Raw genomic sequence first — 20,739 nt, forward strand, 5'->3', positions numbered from 1 at the left:
GCAAACCTGAAGTTTTAAACTCCAGCACGGAACTAGACGTCTTTTCATCCTTCAACCTCTTCAGCAGTGCCACCTGGTGAGAATCCTTGGGAAAATTCCAATGCCCGTGGAAAGTAGTATCGCCATCATCTAAAACAACAATTGACGCCTCTGTTTCTGTGAGATTCTTGCTAAAGTGACTGAGGCCGAACTGGGCGATTTGGATCGGATAGAAATGTCCTCTAGTGTCCCACTGGGTAGAAACAGGAACTCCTGAAAATATCAATACAGCAATTGCCATTTATTTGCTGATGTTTCAATTTAGTCACATTTTAACAAATTGTAAACTTCGTAAGAATAAACAATAAATTATATTCAATCAACTGACTCAAGGTGATACGCGTGTATGTGTGTGTGTGTATATATATACACACACACACAGGGTGTTTCAAAAAGAATGACCCGATTTCAAATAATTATATTTAATAATGAAAATGTGGTACAGTTACAAAATGCCTTCTGTTGACTAGATGCCATCTTCTCATTAACTAAGCGTCATATCAAACTCTGGGCCAAGGCCGTTCACATGGTACAAGTCGCATTCATTTGTGGTTGCAGAGATATAACACCCTCTGTGTGTGTGTGTATATATATATATATATATATATATATATATATATATATATAGTTAATGCTCTTTAAGATTCGGTTTTTGACAAAGTTCTTGTGAGGTGTTTTGCCAAGCTTAGTTACAAACCATTATCGCTTCTAAAATTAATAATTAGTAACAATTACCAACACCATCTTCAAAATAATGCGCTTCCTCCAAAGATAATTTCCACTGTGTGTAAAATAAGGAAAATTCCTTACATTTATTATACATAAATGGAAATATCTCAAAAGTGATGTACGTGTGAAAACAAATTTACACAGAAAAACAAAAACGCGTCGATAGTTTTATATCCAGCTCGATCAGGATCTCAAAAGTTTAACTTCGTGCGACTTCCAAACACCAAATTAAAGATTTTATCTATTGGGATCATTTGCGAAAAAATGAAGAGTTTATAAGGAAATCGGTCAAAGTATAAACATCACCCTCCGTGCGCAAAAAAAGGCAGTGCGAAAAGAGAGTAATGAGACAAAAACATGCAGTACGAGTACATTCTGCAAGAAGCCGATGCAGATCCTGAATCTTAACCAGTTGGAACTGCGTTGCAGTTCGCATGGATGTACATTACTACACAGTCAGCAATCCAACAAGAAGTCAAGTTCTGTACAAAGCAAGGGAGGGGCGAATAAACATGTAAAATGTTACGCTCTGTTCAGACCCAAAATTCCGATGGTTGAAGCATTTTCAAAGAAGCGACTGAAAACACCAGCCTAGCAGTAGACAGAGTGCGCACTTTGCTCATAAGAGCCCTTTCATTGATAAAGTGAACTAAATGCCATTACGGATTCGATGACGTTCATAATTAATACCGACATGAGTAAGAAAAAAAAAAAAATGAGAACTTTGAGCCACAACAAGAATGTTGCAGTCCTCAGTTCCGTCCTTTTCCCCCTAACCTGGATCCAACAATTTTTTTCAACTTTAAATTAAAGGGTTACCGATCTGATACGGTCGATGACATTAAAAAAAAAAAAAAGAGCACGACTAAACAACTGAATAATATCACAACGGACGAGTTTTTTCCGAATCCTTTCAAAGTTGGAGGCTGAAATAACTGCTTGCCTAGGACCAGTTTGTGGAAGACGGTGAATAAACTTCTTACTTTGTACACCTTTTTGTTTTCTTAATTGTATTTCAGTATCATTTACTTCCTTACTGTGCCAATCTAAAATGCCAAAATTATTTCAATTTGATTTCTTCGATTTTTATGACTTAGTGACTAGAAACTGGCATATGATAAAAGAAAAGTGAACGTCCTTGCAACGTGGTGATGATGCACGAAAAAGAATGAACTACTTATACTAAAGATTTTAAGAAATCTTTAGTATAATGAGTAAGTACTGCAGCATTGAACAATCTTATATTTTTCACCTATTTATTTAGCATTCTTTCAACAATCTATCTAATGAAGCTGCGTTATTAATACTCAGCAAACGGTTATTTTACTTATGTTGAGTAATCTGTGCAAGAGTAATGGCACAAAGTGTTTATAAGACAATATATATATCATTTCCAGTATGATAAAATAACATCGTCTTCGACAACTATTCCAAGCAGAAAATTTCTAACACGAGTTTAGCAGTAATTCCACAATTCTTTATGTAAAATCGAAAGCATTCGAAAAACAAATAAGTCTTCATTAAGCAAGCGAGACGGCAACTTTCCCGACTCGTTAGTGATATGACGCTGAAAACGCAGACGCGAACAGGCACGACCTACATATAGCGACTGGTTATTGACTTGATCTACATCCAAATCTAATTAGACCCATTTTTGTAGAATAAAGAGTTTAATCCTACAACCAGAGATTTTTAAAAAAATTATTAAAATTGTCAAGTTTTTAAATGTCTCATGCGCAAATGATACAGAGTTGGGTCTGAATTTATCTTTTTTTCAGGGATGAGCCAAATAATGTTACCACCAAAGTCAACAATAAATGGATGAGAGCTTAAAGGCTTTCCATGGTAAATTAAAGTAGAAGTAACTTTAAAGAAATTACGGCGAAAGGTAACGAACTAACACGTATAAATACAGGGTATTTCGAAAAGAATGTCCCGATTTGAAAATTGTATATCTCTGCAACCACAAATCACAAATGAATGCGACTTGTACCATTTGTAATTGCGGTGAGTGAAACTTTAGGCTTTACTTCATACTTGGTAATTTATTTTTTAACTGCACCACATTTTCATTATTAAATAATTATTTGAAATCGGGTCATTCTTTTTTGAAACATCCTGTATTTCCAGTTCTCTTCATTAAGAGAACTGGAAACACCGTCGTTCGACGAACTTTCGCTGCTTGCATACGATAGATCCGGGTAAGTTGTTTACATATAAGACGCATTACTTAATCAATAAACTGTTTTCTCAAAATAATATTAAAAAAATTAATTATACTATCCATGAATCATAAATCTTCTGATTAAAGTGACAATGCAATGTTCCGTACTTAATCTGACTGGTCAGATCGTTTGAGATGAGGGAAGAACATTTGACAGTATACATGGGCGTCCGCAGAAAATGGGGGAAGGGGGGGGGGAAGCTTGAAGACAAATAATTACATCAATAATTTTTTATTTTTCTTTCACAAGTAGATCCGGATGCCCATGACAGTATAGCGCAGAACATGAAAAGCAAGATTAATTCACCGCTGCTAGGTGAGCTTGAAGAGATGTACGGTAGTCTGGGATTCAGCAATCACATCATTGTTTTGCGATTATAAACACGGGCATTGCAAAGAAACTTAACCCCCCCCCAAAAAAAAACGCCTACGAACATACATCTTTAAACGATGGTCTTCATTTAAGCAGTATTTGAACTTCCACGTGGGATCTCATTAAAGAAACAGTTTATACTTAAAGCATAGGACGGTATACTTAACTATTGTTAAGCATACTAATTCTGGATTTGCCTAAAACAAGCAAGAAGGAAATTGCACTGGTTTGACAAACCTAGAAATCCGAAAACGCGCCATTTTTTTTTTTTTTTGAATCTAATAATATAAATAATGCAATGTGATATAATTCAGAAAACAGTTGAAAGAGATAGTTAAAATCAACTCGCTAACTTGAAGACGCTTTAAATTAAATATACTGTATTTATTAAATTATCTTCGACAGAACACACCATTTCAAAGTATTTCTGAAAACTCTGTACGTCTCTGAATGACCAGTTTCACAAAACGTCCTGCTAAAAGCTTCGTCCATCGATCACTCCGAATCTTGACATTTGTTCCGGCCAGTACTACGTTACATCCCGCATTTCTCCAACACTCCACTAACTTGTCTTCCGCTTACAGACGACGAATCGATACAGTGTGCGGAAAGGCTTAATTTAGAAACAGCAGTCGTCTCTTGAGAACAGCTGGGCGCGCGCACAGGCCAGGCCGCGCCGTGCAAATACACTACATCTAGACTACGCGAATCTGGATGACATTTCCATGGTAACAAACGGATGGTGACGTCTTCCATGACGTTCGAAGGGCTAGCCTACCGCCACAACATCGATCGCAAGCGAGCTTCAACGGGACTACAGTAAGCTATTTCTGATGCTGTCAATGGGAGGGAATGGCTGAATAAAAGAGCCCACATGATTACTTAAGGGACCAACGATGTGAATTTGTTTAACTACCAAACAGTTTATTCGACGACGAACTATGATAATACTTTACCGACAATCTTTGCAATGATTGTGGAATTCAGAGAGTGAACAAGAGAGATAATATGAATTGTATACACAATCTCCATGGAGTTATATGTTTTAACTCCTCCTTCGCTCGAACTACAAGACTACATTATGCCTTTACACATTTTATACTTCAGGATTACGATAATCTATAAAGCTGTTCATGTTCTGCGTTAGCAACTTAATCTGCTACTATATTTCTCCTTTCCCTAAAACCTCAGAGGATATATATATATATATATATAATTTTTTTTTTTTTTTTTTTTTTTTTTTTTTTTTTTTTTTTTTTTACAGCCTGGAACGGGGGTAGTACGGTAAACAAAACAGATCTGGAGAGAAAGAAATGTTGCCTTCAAATGCATAATTATGTCTATTATAGCTTCGTATGGGCAGAAATCGAAAAGTTCGTTTTTCGCACCTTCATATTCCATTAAAATTAAAGTCAATGGCTGCAGCTAACTTTCGTTTGTAGACTAAACGTTCAGATAAACATTTTAAAATTATGTGATTACTTGAATGTCTAATCATACACATTAAGGAAATTACGTCATTTACAACAAACGTTCCAGTCCTATCTCTCATAAGTAAAGTAATATGAGAAATCTATTCAAGGACTGGAGATTGTATTCCACTAACGTATCAGAACGTTTTTATCTAGCTGGCTTTCAAAAGGCGTACAAGGTGATTTTTATGTCTGAAATAAAGTAAAAATTACTTTAATTATTTGCTATGCGGTTTGTAAATGAAACGATTTTAATCAGTGTCCGAGAAATACGGCTTGCTTTTTCCTATTTTATCGTATTATAAATATAACTGCCTAATGAAACTGAGGTAGATTACAGGATACAAACAGATTAGATTTTTGCCAACCTCCAGAACTAGCAGGATTCAGAAAAAATTACAGCAACATGGATGTGATAAGACAAATAACTGAAAAGACAAATGAATACCAAAAACCCTCCAGTCTGGCATTCAGAAATTTTGAAACGGCATTTCACTCAATCTCAACATTAGCTATTTTATAAACCCTTAAAAATCCAGGAATTGAAAAAAAAAAAAAAAAAAAACATATTGATATACTTAGTTATATACATAAAAATTCGACTGCATCTTTGAAATCAGGAACAAATATGAAATTTCCTATAAAAAAGGGGAATAGAGGTAGACAGTAAGCCATTTCATCTAAATTATTTACAGCAGTCCTAGAAGAAATTTTTAAAAATCTGGATTGGAAAAATACAAAAATTATGATAATTGGGAAAGAACTAAATCAACTACGATTTACTGATGATGATGTTTTAGGAAACTCTGCAAAACTTCAACAAATGATCACTAAACTGGATGCAGAAAATAAAAAGAAAAGATTAACTATAAACAAAGACAATGTATAACAAATGCATCACAAAAAAAATTCAAGTACAAATGGAACACCAGGAAATTGATATAGTAACCTCCTAAGTTTTGTCCCGGGTCAGAGCTCAGACTAGGTTGAACGGCAAGAAGTAACAACTCAAAAATGAACAAAGTCGATAACAGAATGACATTCTAGCGATGGAAAGAGAGCTATAGTATGACCAAAGAGATAGTGGGAAGATGAGAGTAAAGAGACGGCAGAAATTCAGTAGCATAGAAAGGCTCAAGATAGAAATGGACATCACCATCAGTGGACAAAAATGGCTGATGGTGATGAATGAAGAAACGTCAGCCTAAAAAATGAATTCAGCAGTTAGTTATAACTACCAGCCACATTCCTTCCAAATATCGACTTACAGTAACAAAACCCATGAATGCAGAAATTCCAATAATACGCCATTTGTTGTAAAATGCTAGAATATTTTGAGATATAACTAGCCCATCTCAATTTGCACAATCAAGTGGTAACAATACAGAAAGAATAATTTCGCACAAAATAATAATCTAATATTAATCAGCTTTTCTACTAGAAACTCAAAACAAGCAGTCGTGTGATATGTTGATTGCGATGCGATCGTTCTATCCTCTTAATACTGATTTTTGGTTTTAGGGAGCGGATACAATCCGAAAAAAATCAAGGACGGTTTTTTTATTTTTATTTTTTTTTTCATACTGCCGAATTGGCTGACTGAGTGAATATTCTATCCCCTCTCCACACCACAAGCTGCGTGTTCAACTCTCATCACCACTGAGGACGAACTAAAATTTCCAATTAATTGTGAGGAAGCTCATCATTCTGCTTATCTGCAGGAACCAAAAATTGGGGAGGGGGGATCAATCGGTCTCCGGTGTATGATTCTGCGATTGTGTAGCTTTCTACCCACCAACAGTATAAAATGTGTATAGGTTTCAAACTTTTCATGTGGAGGGATTAAAAAAAAACATTAAAATATTCGTATATCATTACAAAAATATTCACAGTCATGTTTCAAATCATGAACTACGCCTTTTAAGATAAATAAACTGATATATTATTCAACACGTATGAATAAATCAGAACTGGTCTCTGAACTATGCATAAAGTAGCCCAATCTGACAGATAATTCTGAAAAACGAGTGGTTAATGTCACATAATGGAATTGCGACCAGATCTTGAAATTAGTCAAATGAATGTGATAACTAACTGGAGTTATTCGAAGTGTTTTCAAAGTTTATTCCAACATTACTGACACCAGACGACAAACTTGAGAGGAATGAAACCGCCTGTTACAATGCTACTGACTCAGAGGCAATGAGATGTCCTTTCATGTGCTGTCAAATTGTGATAAAATGCCTACATAATTTTGAGCCTGACACCAAAAACGATTCTAGTGAGAAAATCATGCAAGGTTCCTACGTAAGATTACACAGCCGTTTACAAACCACCGAAACGACGGTAAAACTGTGCACTGACTCATCATTCGATATTTAGACTGAACTTTAAAAAAAAAAAAAAAAGTTTTGTCAGGCGTGGCTTTCATATACACTTATCTTTAAAACACACGATCCCATTGGGACCATATTTCACTTGCAACTTAGATCAGAATCTTTCGTTTCTGAATATAAATTTTTTGTGCACTAAATATATAGTAATATTTGCTAATAATTAAGGATAAAGACTTAATGATCCTATATATATATACACACTCTATATTCTACCAACGGATTGCCTCAAATTTTGTAATTTTGAGACAATCCTAAAATTACAAAAAAAAAAAAAAAAGAAATCATGCAATTTTATATACACTGTTTGGGAAGAAGTCAAAGGACACTTCCCATAACAAGGTGAACCGTCCCGTGTAACGAGTCACGTGTTTGTAACTGGTATAAATTGATTCTGATCCCAAGTCCGTGCAACCATGTCCAGGTGAAATGCCCGCAAGAAGAGAACTGACGGAATTTGAAAGAGCCATTGTGAGAGGATGCCATGTTGCAGGCCTGTCGGTTCGGCAAATTGTTGACAAATTGGGCTATTCCAGTGATAGCATACTTAGATGGAGGCGCAGGAAGTCAACCATAAGTGCTACCCGCAGTGGACGACTCATTACAATCACCAAATGTGGTGAGTGCGGTGTTACAAAGGATAATATGTAAACCGCCATTCGCCGGCCGACACGTTGAATGCGGAGTTCAGGACATCGACTGAAACACCAATCTACACAAAAAACATTCAGAACCGAAGCTCACAACATGGGCTTACATGGTAGGACCACAATACGCAAGTCTCCCATTACCTGAACCAACATATTGGTCGTATGTTGGTTCGGGTAACATGAAGTATACACTGCATCATATGAGTTAAAAGGCTTAGTTCAGAAACCATATCGATCTTATATGCCAGATAATGAACACATGGAATGATTTAACAGCCTTTTGGTGACGAAAAGGGAATTCATTTGGAGAAAATGTCTGCACGTTCTACTGCGTAGGTTTGCGCATTCGAAATTATGCATAGTGATCAATGTGCTAAAGAGAAACAACGGGAGCTACTTCTGGTGCTTATTGATTTGGAGAAAGTATACGATGGAGTGCCAAGGCAGGAAGTCTGGAGGTGTCTGAGGAATAAGAAGGTACCGGAGAAATATGTCAGGTTGGCGCAGGAGATGTACAGAAATGTGAAGACAAGAGTTCGGACCTGGCTGGGACAGACAGAAAGTTTTCAAGTGACAGTTGGCTTGCATCAAAGGTCAGCATTAAGTCCGTTCCTGTTTTATATTCTGATGGAGGTGGTGAGAGAAGACGCGTCTTGGAAAATGTTGTATATGCAGATGATATCTTGCTGTGTGCAAAATCAAGAGAAGTGGCAGCTAAACTTGAAAGATGGAGAAAAGCACTGGAAGAGAGAGGTATGAGACTGAGCAGAAGTAAGAGTATGTGTTGCAAAGTGGATGGCAGCCAGGAGACAGATCTCGAGCTGGAAGGAAATGTCATCAGGAAGGTTAGGGATACTTAGATGACTTTAGATACTTAGGTTAAAAAGTGGAAGAGGATGGAGGAACTGGAGAGAGAGATGGCTGGGGTGCATTGCGATAAGAGGGTGCCGATCAATGTAAAATCTATAGCACAATAGTGAGACAAGCTATGACGTATGCAATGGAAACTGTGGCTCTGAAGAAAAATAACATCAGCTGAAAGGAAGTAGTGGAGATGAGGCTTAGGTGGATGTGCGGTGTGACAGAAAGGATCGTCTGAGAAATGACTATGTGAGAGGAACGGTGAAACTTAGGAGCGAAGATACAGGAGGGAAGGTTGAGATGGTTTGGTCATGTAATGAGAAGGGAGGACGAATATGTGGGAAGAAAGGTCATGCAGATGGATGTGCAGGGGAGGAGGACTTGAGGATGAAGAACTCCGATGTGGTTACAGCCCAAGACAAGAGCATGTGGAGGAGACTCAACAAAAACATCGTACTTAAGTGGGACAAGCTGCAGAAGAAGAAGATCAATGCACAAGTAACAGCGCACGATATAAGACCAGATAAACTACTAAAAATAAAGTTGATGCTCCTTGAGAAGAGAGATTATGTCATCGTTAAATCCTGGAGAATGTGTCTGGAGATGCGAGAAGCCACGAGTAACTCATGAGCGTTTCCACAACATGTAAGTTTAATGCCATGGATTTTCACAAACCAGCAACAACATACAAGCTTTTGCGCACAATCTTACCCAAGAAAATTATTTCTGTATGTGATGATATCACTAGAAGCCGTTGCATATACTTCACTCAATAAAGAAGAATGCAACTGGATAATTAACGGATCAGACGTCAACGATTAATTTTACTCTTTGAAATTAATTTCAAGGGGAAGGGAACGTACAAATATACAATTGACTATTATTTACAACCTTTTTTTTGTCCCTGTACATTTGGTTCAACAATATCTGATTGTAGCTGCTGAGGATTTCAATTTTGGTTCAGTCTTTTGTTTTAACCTCCTTGGTGGTACTGCAAGCTGCTAACTCTTTCGGAATAGTTTTTCAAAATGGTTTGGTTTTTAAGTCAATGATCTATCAAGAGTTCCTATCTTTAATATTTGAACTGGCCAGCCATCTGTCATTTTTTTAAAATGTATTTATAGAAACACAAAATGAAAGAATGGGGATTCACAAGATACCCGTCGCTCTAGAGATCTTCAATACTTTCTTGACTTTTGATTTCACTACTTAGAAGTAATTTAAGAGTATACAGTTTATGTTATAATAGAATATTATGTTCTGGTGCTATATGATTAGTATAGAAGTAAAATTTAATTCAGCCTGCGTGACATTCTGTAATATAAATGGAATCAGTGCTTTCGGCGTATTTAAGAAGTCTAATACAACACACTGTTTTCCGATCTCATAAAAATTTAAAGTTTAGCGAGTATAGCAGATAGAGAAGAGTTACCGCCGCCGAGGTTTGAGCTAAACGTAATAAGCTAACTTGCTTAGCTATAATTTAAGTCAATGCCAGGGGAACTCTTATCAATGTAGTTTGCTGTGGTAAATCGCCTCTTGAAATAAACATAGACAACACGAACTCGCAATGGAGCTAGTGGGACTTCTAAAACGGAACAAGCGCTTGTGGCAGCCAATATCTAGACAGATCATTGCTTATGCCTCTGGTAAATATTTCAACACTATCTAGAGACAATTTAAAGAGACCAGCTTTAAAGTCGATAGAAGAACACCTGCGCTAGTGAATACTGAAAAGCCAACACTGCCTGCTGTTCATGGAAACAAGATTGTATCGAATCTTAGAAGCTATTTTCAGACCAAATCATTGTGCCAATACTCGAGAGGTACTGTTTTTGCATCTTGATTCAACTTAAATTCCCGTCTTTTAAAGGAGTTTTAGGAATTTACGATTTCTATGATTTTATTGCGAAAGCATACCATAACCTGCATTATACTGGCTGTTTGAAGAATATCACGTAAATATTATTACGGACAGGGTTGAAAAACAAACTTAATGAGAAGTACGCTCAGTTTAGTTTCCTTATGTTTATACGATGTGAGAAATAAGAGATAATATTAGCATTAAATATGAAGCGATTAACAATTTACATTTGGAGAATCCTTCCATTTCCTAATTCTTATTCATAACATTGAAGTGCCATCATCTATAAAACCGAGTCCTTCCTGGTGACGATAAAAAGGAATTTGCAAGTACTTTTTAATGAGATTGAATAGTAAAGATTACAACGCTCTCAGTAATCCAAACTAACCAGTATGATTACAAAAATCATATATTTGTTGTAGAGAGAAATATAACTTCTCTTTTTTCATTTAAGATGAATTTTCATGTCACACTGATTGTTGGATGAAAAAGACAGACTAGTTTAAGAGCACTACAGGCAAGAAATAAAATGTTAACTTCAGCGCTGAATGACTAGTCTGTAGAAATGTTAAATACTTAATTTTTTTTCTGATTATTTCTGTCCTGTTGATACTCTTCAAAAGCCTGCCAACGGGAATGGGAAGAAGCGGACTTTAGAATCCCGTTTAGAATAGTTTCATAAAAGCTGACATTTTATTGGAGGAAAGAGGGAAAGGGATGTGCATTATGCAGGTGAGATTTGTTTTAACTCTCCTTAAGAAACAGCGTTAGTGTGCAACGCCATAAGATAGGGCATATTAACATACTCTATTCCTTTTTGCTAGTATATTATTCAGGCAAACAAAACTCTGCGCAGAGTTACACAGTGTGTAACTTTGTACACAAACTTGTACACAGTGTGCAGTTGCCTTCGCCTGAAGTTGCTCTTCACATTTTATAATGAATCCCCTAATCCTTAATTTATTACCTCTTCCCGACTAAGGTATACTAAAAACTGATTTCCTTGGTTATCTAACCAGCTGGAACATGCAAACTCATTTGTTAATTAGTTTGTTGATACTAAATTGATTAAAAAATAGCTGTCTAATATACACGTAATAGACAAAAAAAAAAAAAAATTGGAAACATTGCGCTATCGATAGTTGCAACGCAGTGTCTACGATGTACCAAACACAGATGCAGCTAATATGCAAATGTCCTCCCGACATTTCTAGGGACGTGTGTATCAAGTCAAGTTTAACGAGACCTACTACTGTTTATTGCACGTTAGAATGGAATCTGGAAAGGATCTATGATTTTGAAGGGGGCGTGATTGTTGGAGCCAGACTAGCATGTACGTCTGTGACCAGAACAGTTGAAATTGCACATGTTAGTCGAGGAACAGCCTCTAAGGTCATGGCAGTTGGCAGGACAACCATCATCAGCGAAATGCAATAGTGTACGAAAACGCTCACTACAAGAAAGACACACAAGCCTTTGATCACTCCTGTCAACGCATCCGGCCACGTGTCAACAGGATAATGCTCCCATTCATCGAGCAAATGTGATCACCCAGTGGTTTGCAGAACATAACGGTGAGATGTTCTGTCTGTCATGGGCATCTACAATCGCCAGACTTAAATCCTATAGAACATTTATGAGACATTTTGGAGCGAGCTATCAGGGAACGTTTCCTACCTCCAATGAACAAAGGCGAATTGATCCAGTTTCTGTCGGACGAATGGTGTAAAATTCCTCCTGTTGAGTTCCAAGCACAGACAAAGTCTCTACCTCCAAGAATACATTCTGTACCAGACGCACACGTTGTACACTGTACCAGGTCGGTTTAAAAGGTGGTTGAAGGTCTCAACTCACTAGAGCCGTGGTCTCATTCTTTGAAACGTTTTGCCACGTATTATATACAGATTTGGGCACTATTATTAAGATAAAATCCTTTTTCCTAGAGCTGGATGAATTTTCAAAATTTGGAAATGTCCAAAATATTGTTACAAAACAATTTATTACTACATGAGAATATATTTGAACACATCAAAAACAAACCTTAATGAAATATTTACAAGAAATCATGAATATTAGTCGCAAAATTGTAAGGTGAAGCCCTATAATCATTATAACTCTGAGGATTTATTGGAGTTGCTTCATTTTTACGCCAATTTATTCCGCGATTTTTTTTCCCGATAAAATACAACTGATAACTCGATTTTCGACTACAAATGGTGTTACCGCCTTTCAATGTTTTCAATTATTATTGATGCGGGATACTAGTGCTGAAGGTGATTGAAAATATCCGATTATCACTTTTGAATGCGAAATTGCTGAATCTTGTTATTGCATGACCTCCTCCCCCGATTAAAAAAAAAACTCCATCTTTTTGTACTAAACTTTCGGGCGCATGGCAGCTTATTAGTTGCCTCTACCAGTTGTAAACATGAAAAGACATGAAATGGCCTGCGAAGTTAGGATTGAAAACTTAAGAGTAGATTTAAGGTCATGCTCCTGTTCGTTAATTTACAATATACTTACGTATATAAAATGTGATTAGATTGACAAAGAATGAAAGAATTGTTATTGTATATTTTTTTAGTAACGACAGCAATTTAAATAGAAGTCTGTTTAGTTTATTCCAAAGCAATTTAAGCCTATAAGGCAAGTTATGTTTGTCAAATCCAATGTCTTCACAAGCTTTTTTTCTTTACAGAAGAAAAAGCAAACTTCGGGAGGCGGGGGGGCTACGATCTCTAAGAGCTCAGATAATTCCACCTTCAGATGAAAAGCCCTTATTAATATTTCTGTAATCCTAATCGAGATTCGACGTATATACAGACAAGGCAGGTGTCGTTCAACTTGTGATATAGAGACTGAAAATTAATACCTTTTCAGACATCCTGAAATCGTAAACGTTTAAGCACTGGGAGTAAAATTATACAAATCCTCTTGCTTTGCAGTTTTTTTAAGGTAATTGCATGCACTAGAGATTGTGCAACCCATTATGGTACATCAATATCATGAACAGAAAAAACATTAATATCGTTAATGTAAAAAAAAAAAAAAAACGGATCTTGTTTAAAATTGGTTTTGGAAGACGCGCAATAGGTACGTGCACACAAGGGAAAGACAAATGCCAGAGCAATATTCAATGGTTGGACGTATTTATGATTTGTATAAAGTTAAAAGTTGTGTTGATAGTACTGTTTAGAGATAAAGTAACGCCTTGAGGGAAATAAAATCTTTATTTTTGGATCCCAAGCAGCTTCTTTGTGATAGGTTTACGCATGAAGGGATGGTCACAGTATTCCAAGAAAGAAAATATCATTTTGTCTGGAAATTGGAGTATTGTCGAAAGTAAAACTAAGTTTTTTTGAGAGAGAGATAAACGGAACAGGATACCGTTTTGCCAGCACTGAAATTAAAAAAGATTGTCAGCGCCCCACTGAAGAATGGTTACGAGATCAGAACTCGCGATTGTAATAGTTGATATTTTGAGTTTTAATTAGTAAAAAATTTGTTAGAAAGTGCATAAGCAAAGCTGTGCATTTAATTTTAAGTCAAATGGAGAAGGTCTTGATATACAGAAGGAAGAGAGTACGTGGGCTTGTGGAATATCAGCTTTAGCTGCAAATTTTTAAGATTCGTCTACTCTTCCATGTAGTGTGCATCCAAAAAGAAAGCTGGCAACCCACTAACTTATAAGAGCCACAAAATATACCGTATAATAGGAGCCTGTTTAATAAATCTTGATGACAAACAGTCAAATACTTTAGAGATATCAAGAGAAACTTCTTGGGATTTCAAACTTGTCCAATTTTCCGGAACGGGCAAGATCTTCGGATCTTTCAGATAAATTAAAGAGGGTATTTTTAATGTTTGGAACTATAGGGCACTTACCAGATCGCGAATGCAAAAACAGGACGAAGAGTAGGAAGCCCAGGTGAGCTTTTCCCTTACATAACGATGCAACACAATTATCTCAAAGGAGGCGGAAGCAAGGTTGGTCAAACGTTATGGTCAACAGGATGTGTTATTAATTTGCTTTAAATTATTTGGAGTTTTATTATAAAGATAAAAAAGATCAGAATTTAAATTAAAAGCCAACTGATGTCATATTCTTCAATTCTCTTCTACACCCTTGGCATAGAACCAAGCTTTGAGAACGATAATTAAAAGTGGAGTGAATGTTTCCATACTGTCAAGTATTGTTTCAGTGATTCATTCTGCGCAAATGTGAATAATGAAAATAATAATCCAATGAAAAACAAACGAAATAGTGAAATCCCGAAGATCGTCTAAACTGGCATTCTTATGTTAGACAATATAGACAAAATTGGCAGTGTCAGTATTGCTCCATGGAATAAAAAAAAAACACACTAGACAGTGGTCCGAATTGCATACTGAACAAGCAAAAAGCAAACATAAGTAGAATTCTAGTGAGGAAGAGAGACCGAAAATGGCTACACAAAGTAGTGAGTTATCTGGTAACCATGTGAACAACTTGTGTATAATCACTGGTGACAATTAAATACGTCAGCACTTCAATTTTCTCGTGACATTCAGTGCAGTAAATTAACAGGTTAACAACCGAAAAACAAATTCATTTTCCTCGGATTTTAATTTCAAAATGTTTCAATAGAAAATATTTACCTTCAGTGCCACTGATGCACTTAACGCGGTCACGCACTTCGACATTGTAGTTCTCGAACCAAAGAAAGATGCCTTGGGGGTCGTACTTGTGTTTGGGGAAGTAAACTTTGGAATAGCTGTGCTGCCACTCAAAGCGCTCTTGGCCACCATGTTTTACAACTCTTCCGTAGACCTCGAAATACTTGTGAAGAAATGAGAATGGCACATACACCTCACCGCCGTCCTGTCGACATGGCACGGTATAATCCTCATTGATAAGACATTCGATCTCATCAAGAGCACGCAATCCACCCCGGAGACGAACGCGGTTGTCACCTTCTTCTGGCGGAACTTCATCATCATCGTTTGGGTCACCATTTTTTACTTCTAAGTGGTATATATTAGCGCTGAATGCTGAACTTGAACGCTGGAAACGCCATCTGGTATCTTTAGGGTAGCTTAACTTGCTATCTCCACACTTAGTCCAGTAAGAAAGTGTAGTGAAGACCACGCCCACTATAAAAATTATGAGAAGCAGCTTAAGGCTTATTCTCATCCTCATGGAGGAAATGGATCTAGACAAAAGAAAAAAGAAAATCACAAAATGCTATTAAAACAACATACTCCAGGCGTGTATGTCTGAAAAGGAAAGACAAAGAATTTGACTTTTAAATATAACAGTGGATGGTCACCGCGAGTGTGACCAGTCATGATGCATACACACACCACTATACATAAAAATTTTGGGTCCGCAATTTATTTTAAGAATAGTTTGCTTTTTTCCATACAGAAATATTACCCTTTTTATAATGCATTTAAGAAAACAGCATCCTTATTTCAGTTAGAATACTTAACAAGGTTCGTAGCATAAACAAGTCGTATGTAGCTATAAAGAGAATAAAGGATGGAAACAATTGGTAGATTTTAGAGGGATAAAAAAAGAAAATTAAGAGTATTGAACTGATCAGAATGTTTACAAAGAACAGTGTGATAAAATAGTATTTAATGTAATATTGCACTGACAAAAATTGTTTTTTTTATTATTATTTTTTTATTTTAAGGAATTTAGAACTCGCTACGAGTAAAGTTTAAAGTGTTTCATTAAAGTATGTCTGATGATTTTATCGTCCGTTTAAACGGTGTTTTCTGCTAATTTTTAGCATATTTTCTCATTTCCAGGAAAATGTCTTCTAATGGACTTAAGAAGATATATGGATGATCACCATACAGCTCACTTGCTTCACGGAATACTTGAATCTACATACGACTTCAACCACAGCATTTTGTGTGATTTGCGAGTTATAAACAGTTAATATATTTTATCAACGAAACAATCAATTTAAGTCCTCATTTGAGTAAATGAATCTTTTTTGTCGTCTGTTGACGAAACAACCATGTAGATGAATTACATGGTTGGTTTTCTATTACAAAATAACCGATGCCAAAGCCACTTAAACTGCGTCTGTTAACTGCATTATGTTCATCGGCCGATCTGGCTGTTTTTGCGGAAAGAAAAGCTTGCCAAACTGAATAATACGCTGGATTCGAGCCAAACGGAGGTTGTCGGGATCAAATTTTCACTTTAAGACAAATAGTTGAGAAATCTTGGGAATATAACAAGGATTTGTATTTAAGTTTTGTTGATCTCTAAAAGACATACGACAAGGTGCCAAGAGGAAAGCTGTTCAAAATGTTACAGTTATATGGTGTACATAGGACATTATATCAAGCAATATATAGTCTATTTAAGATGCAAGTCAGCAGTTAGAATTGAAAAAGGTGTCATCAGCACCCTCAAACACAGGTTCTTAACAATTTGCTCCAATGAGCAGGTGTTGATTATATATATTCGGTTTAATCCTTTATCCAAGTGTGAGCAAACAAAGTTTGCGCCTGAAATTAACTGGATTGACTTAACAACTCGGGGCAAAGGTGGAATAAGTTCTGATCACTTGCCTTAGTATCACATAATGCAAAGCACATATCCTTATGGGTATGTATAATACAATACATTATGGAAAGGGTCACTTCCCAGACCGGTTTCGACCTTTATTGAGGTCTCGTCAGTGAGAGTTAGACCCAGAGGTGGTGATACTAAGGTGGAAGTAATTCATATCACCATATACCAGTTGCCAAAAGGTGTCTTCTGAATTAACTTCCACCTTAGTATCACCACCTCTGGGTCTAGCTCTCACTGACGAGACCAATATAAAGGTAGAAACCGGTCTCAGAAGTGACCCTTTCCATAATGCATTGCATTATACATACCCATAAGGATAAGTGCTTTGCATTATGGGATACTAAGACAAGTGATCAGAACTTATTCCACCTTTGCCACGAGTTTCTCGGTCCTGGAATTACTTCAGGCGCAAACTTTGTTTGCTTATGCTTGGATAAAGGATTAAATCGCATATATAATTGGTAGCATAGACAAGTGAAAAAACTTCCATCGAACAGGTATTGAACAAATAATATGAAATTATTAGCCAAACATTTGTAAAAAAGGACTACAATAAAAAAGCAGTTCACAAGATCCTCTTCAAAAATATCATTAAAAGCAAAAAAGATTACATAGCCATACTATACATTAGGGGCATATCAGAAAAAAATAGATAGAACACTACATAAATACGGTATTAAGGCAACATTCAAACCTACAAAATTAAGAAATTTCCTCAGTTCATCCAAAGATTATCTTCCATACCTTGGCCCCCCAGGGGTTTAAAAATTCAGTACACCTGCAACCTACCTTACATAGGGGAAAAAAGGTTGCATCATCCCAATAAGAAAAGATGAACATAAACGCCACATTAAATTCATCCACTATGGTAAAACGGGCGTGTCAGACCATGCACTTCAAACATGTCACAGAATTAACTGGCAAGGCACCAAGTTCTTACACCACACTAAAACCTTGTTTGAAAGAAAGTTCAGAGAAGCCTGTGAAATGCTGAAACATCATCTAAATCTAAACAAGAATGGTGGATTAATAATTCCAAGAATGTGGAGGACCCAACCTGAACAACCCCAGACAGCAGAAAACCTTAATATGAGAGGACTTTAGAAATTGTTTAATGTAGTTCTGCTATAAAACCTTTTTAATCATCAGCATATTATACTGATATGTATAAAAAGTTAATTTTATTTTGTGAATTAATTTTTAATTTAATTTTTTTTCATTCAGAGGTCAGGCTAGGATAAATGATTAACAAAACATTTAGATTCATCTTACTTTTGTATAGTGTCATGTAGCTTGTGTTTTGTGCATATGTATGTTTTCCTGATCATGACCTCGATACAGTGGTCGAAACGTTGAATGTTATATTCTTAAATATAATTATTCTAACACGTGTTTTTGATTCTATAAATTGTTCACTATGAAATCCAGTACAAGTCTGATTGAGTAACTGTTGCGATAAATTTGGAATGAAAATCGATAATAAAAAGACAATGAAAATAGGCAAAATAATTGAAAATATGAACTGCATTGTGAATGGAGAACTAACAGAAAAAGTAAAACATTTCAGCTACTTAGGCACAATTTTTTAGTGAAGATGGTAAATTAAATATGGAAATAGACAACAGAATTAGTAAAGCTGGTATAGCAGGAAGTTGGCTGAATAAATTAATATGGAATAAGAAAGAAATTAGTCAAAACACTAAACACCAATTTTAAACTTATAGATCTGACAGCTGGGTTAGAAATAAAACACTTGACCAGACTAGAGACCACATGAGTCTTAAGAAAGATTAGGGGTATGAACGGATGGCATCAATGGCAATAACAGAATGGGAGAGGAAAGATTAAGCAAAACAAGTTTTCTTTGCCAGATTGGCTGGAAAAGACCCAGAGGAAGACCAAGATGTAGATAGATTGAAATGGTAAAAAACATTTTTGATACCACAAAAATGTTTTCCATATATACCATATTTTCCGGTGTATAAGATGCACTTTTTTACCTTAAAATTGGGGTGCGTCTTATATAATGAAGGTAAAGATTGTATCCTCTTTTCAAAGTCATACGCACTCCTTAAAAAAAAAGAGAAATACAAGATCTGATAATGTTGGAATCTTGACAGATAACAGATTGATTTGAAGGAAAATTTGTAGAAAGTTTTTCCACTTGATGATATTATAAATTAAAGATGCCAAGAAATTATATTCTTGGTTTCATCCTTTATCCAAGTACAAATAAACAAAGTTTGCATATAAAATAACTTCATGATAGGGCAACTCGTATATAGAGGCTAATGACTTCACATCAATTGATACAAAATTAATAACGGAAAAAACTCACGTACAAAGATTATTTAATAGTATAATTTTCGCCTGTGTGTCACAGGCATCTTCAGTACATTAAGCTCAAATTAAACAATAACTGACAATTCCAAAAAGCACCACCTAAGTAGCTGGTGTAAGATGACTAAAATGGTCAATAAATTTCCTTAAAAAAAAAAGTTAGGAAAGATTAGCTGATTTGTAAAGTACTATCTCCCATAAAGAGGATAGACGTAAGCCGTCGGATCTATTTAAGTTAGGAGAATGAAGTAGAGTTTCACATGTTTCTTTATAAAGGCGTTCCATGAGAAATTGACTTTTGTGAAGAACTCTTGTCTTTCTCCAATGAACTCAGTGTCTAGTTAAGATGGCATATTCTGCAAGTCCAGACTTTTCAGGTTTAAAGTATTCAATATAAGATTGGTGTTCTTCTAGCCGAATAGAGTCAGATCTTCCCGTTTGTCCGAAATACTTAGGTGGCGCTTTTTGGAATTGTCAGTTATTGTTTCATTTGAGCTCAATGTACTGAAGATGCCTGTAACACACAGGCGAAAATTATACTATTAAATAATCTTTGTACATAAGTTTTTTCCATTATTAATTTTGTATCGATATGTCTACTCACAGAATACCTCTTAAAATTCACATCAATTGCTTTAGTATCCCATAATGCAAAGCACATCTCCTTGCACACATATGCAATGCTATGCTCCCACTGATGAGACCTCAACAAAGGTCAAAACTGGTCTGAGTAGTGGCCCATCCAGACATGTATAATGCTATGCATTATACATGTTTGTAAGGATATGTACTTTGCATTATGGGATACTAAGGCAAGTAATGCGAAGTCCTTAGCCTCTACATACAAGGTGCCCTGTCATGATGCTACTTCACGTGCAGACTTTGTTTGCTTACACTTGGATAAAGGATGAAACCAAGAATAATAATTTCTTGGCATCTTTAATTTATTGGAAGAAAATTGTTGATCAGAAGTTAGTATGATGTAAATTTTTTCATGCAATACTATCATGATTATCCTGTACACTCCCTGAGGGTACATATCAGGAATTTGATGATGATGAGATTCTTCTCTCTACATTAATTAAAAATGTTGAAGTATCTTTCTGATGTTGCGGTTATATGTGGAAAACCACCTGTAATATCACGTTTTATGTAGGCTGTTTGATAAAATAAAAACAAGAAACATACCTGACTAAGAATACTTGTTAATGTATTGC

At 35.9% G+C, this 20,739-nt stretch overlaps 1 protein-coding gene across 2 annotated transcripts in view; it reads right to left on the reverse strand.

Moving 5' to 3' along the window:
- Nucleotides 1-20,739, reverse strand: part of Hsepi (D-glucuronyl C5-epimerase) — a 133,596-nt gene that overhangs the window by 11,113 nt on the left and 101,744 nt on the right. For both annotated transcript variants that reach the window (XM_090394088.1, XM_090394087.1), the window contains 2 exons: nucleotides 15,244-15,797; nucleotides 7-252 (listed from right to left, as the gene is read on the reverse strand). In XM_090394088.1, coding sequence (XP_090250214.1) covers nucleotides 7-252; nucleotides 15,244-15,784 — 787 coding nt within the window. In that variant the 5' untranslated portion in view covers nucleotides 15,785-15,797. The remainder of the gene's footprint in view (nucleotides 1-6; nucleotides 253-15,243; nucleotides 15,798-20,739) is intronic.

Source organism: Typopeltis vanoorti, chromosome 6, assembly GCF_054136105.1.
Source record: "Typopeltis vanoorti isolate ZY-2024b chromosome 6, IOZ_Tvanoo_1.0, whole genome shotgun sequence".
In the NCBI taxonomy this organism is placed as follows: Eukaryota; Metazoa; Arthropoda; class Arachnida; order Uropygi; family Thelyphonidae; genus Typopeltis; species Typopeltis vanoorti.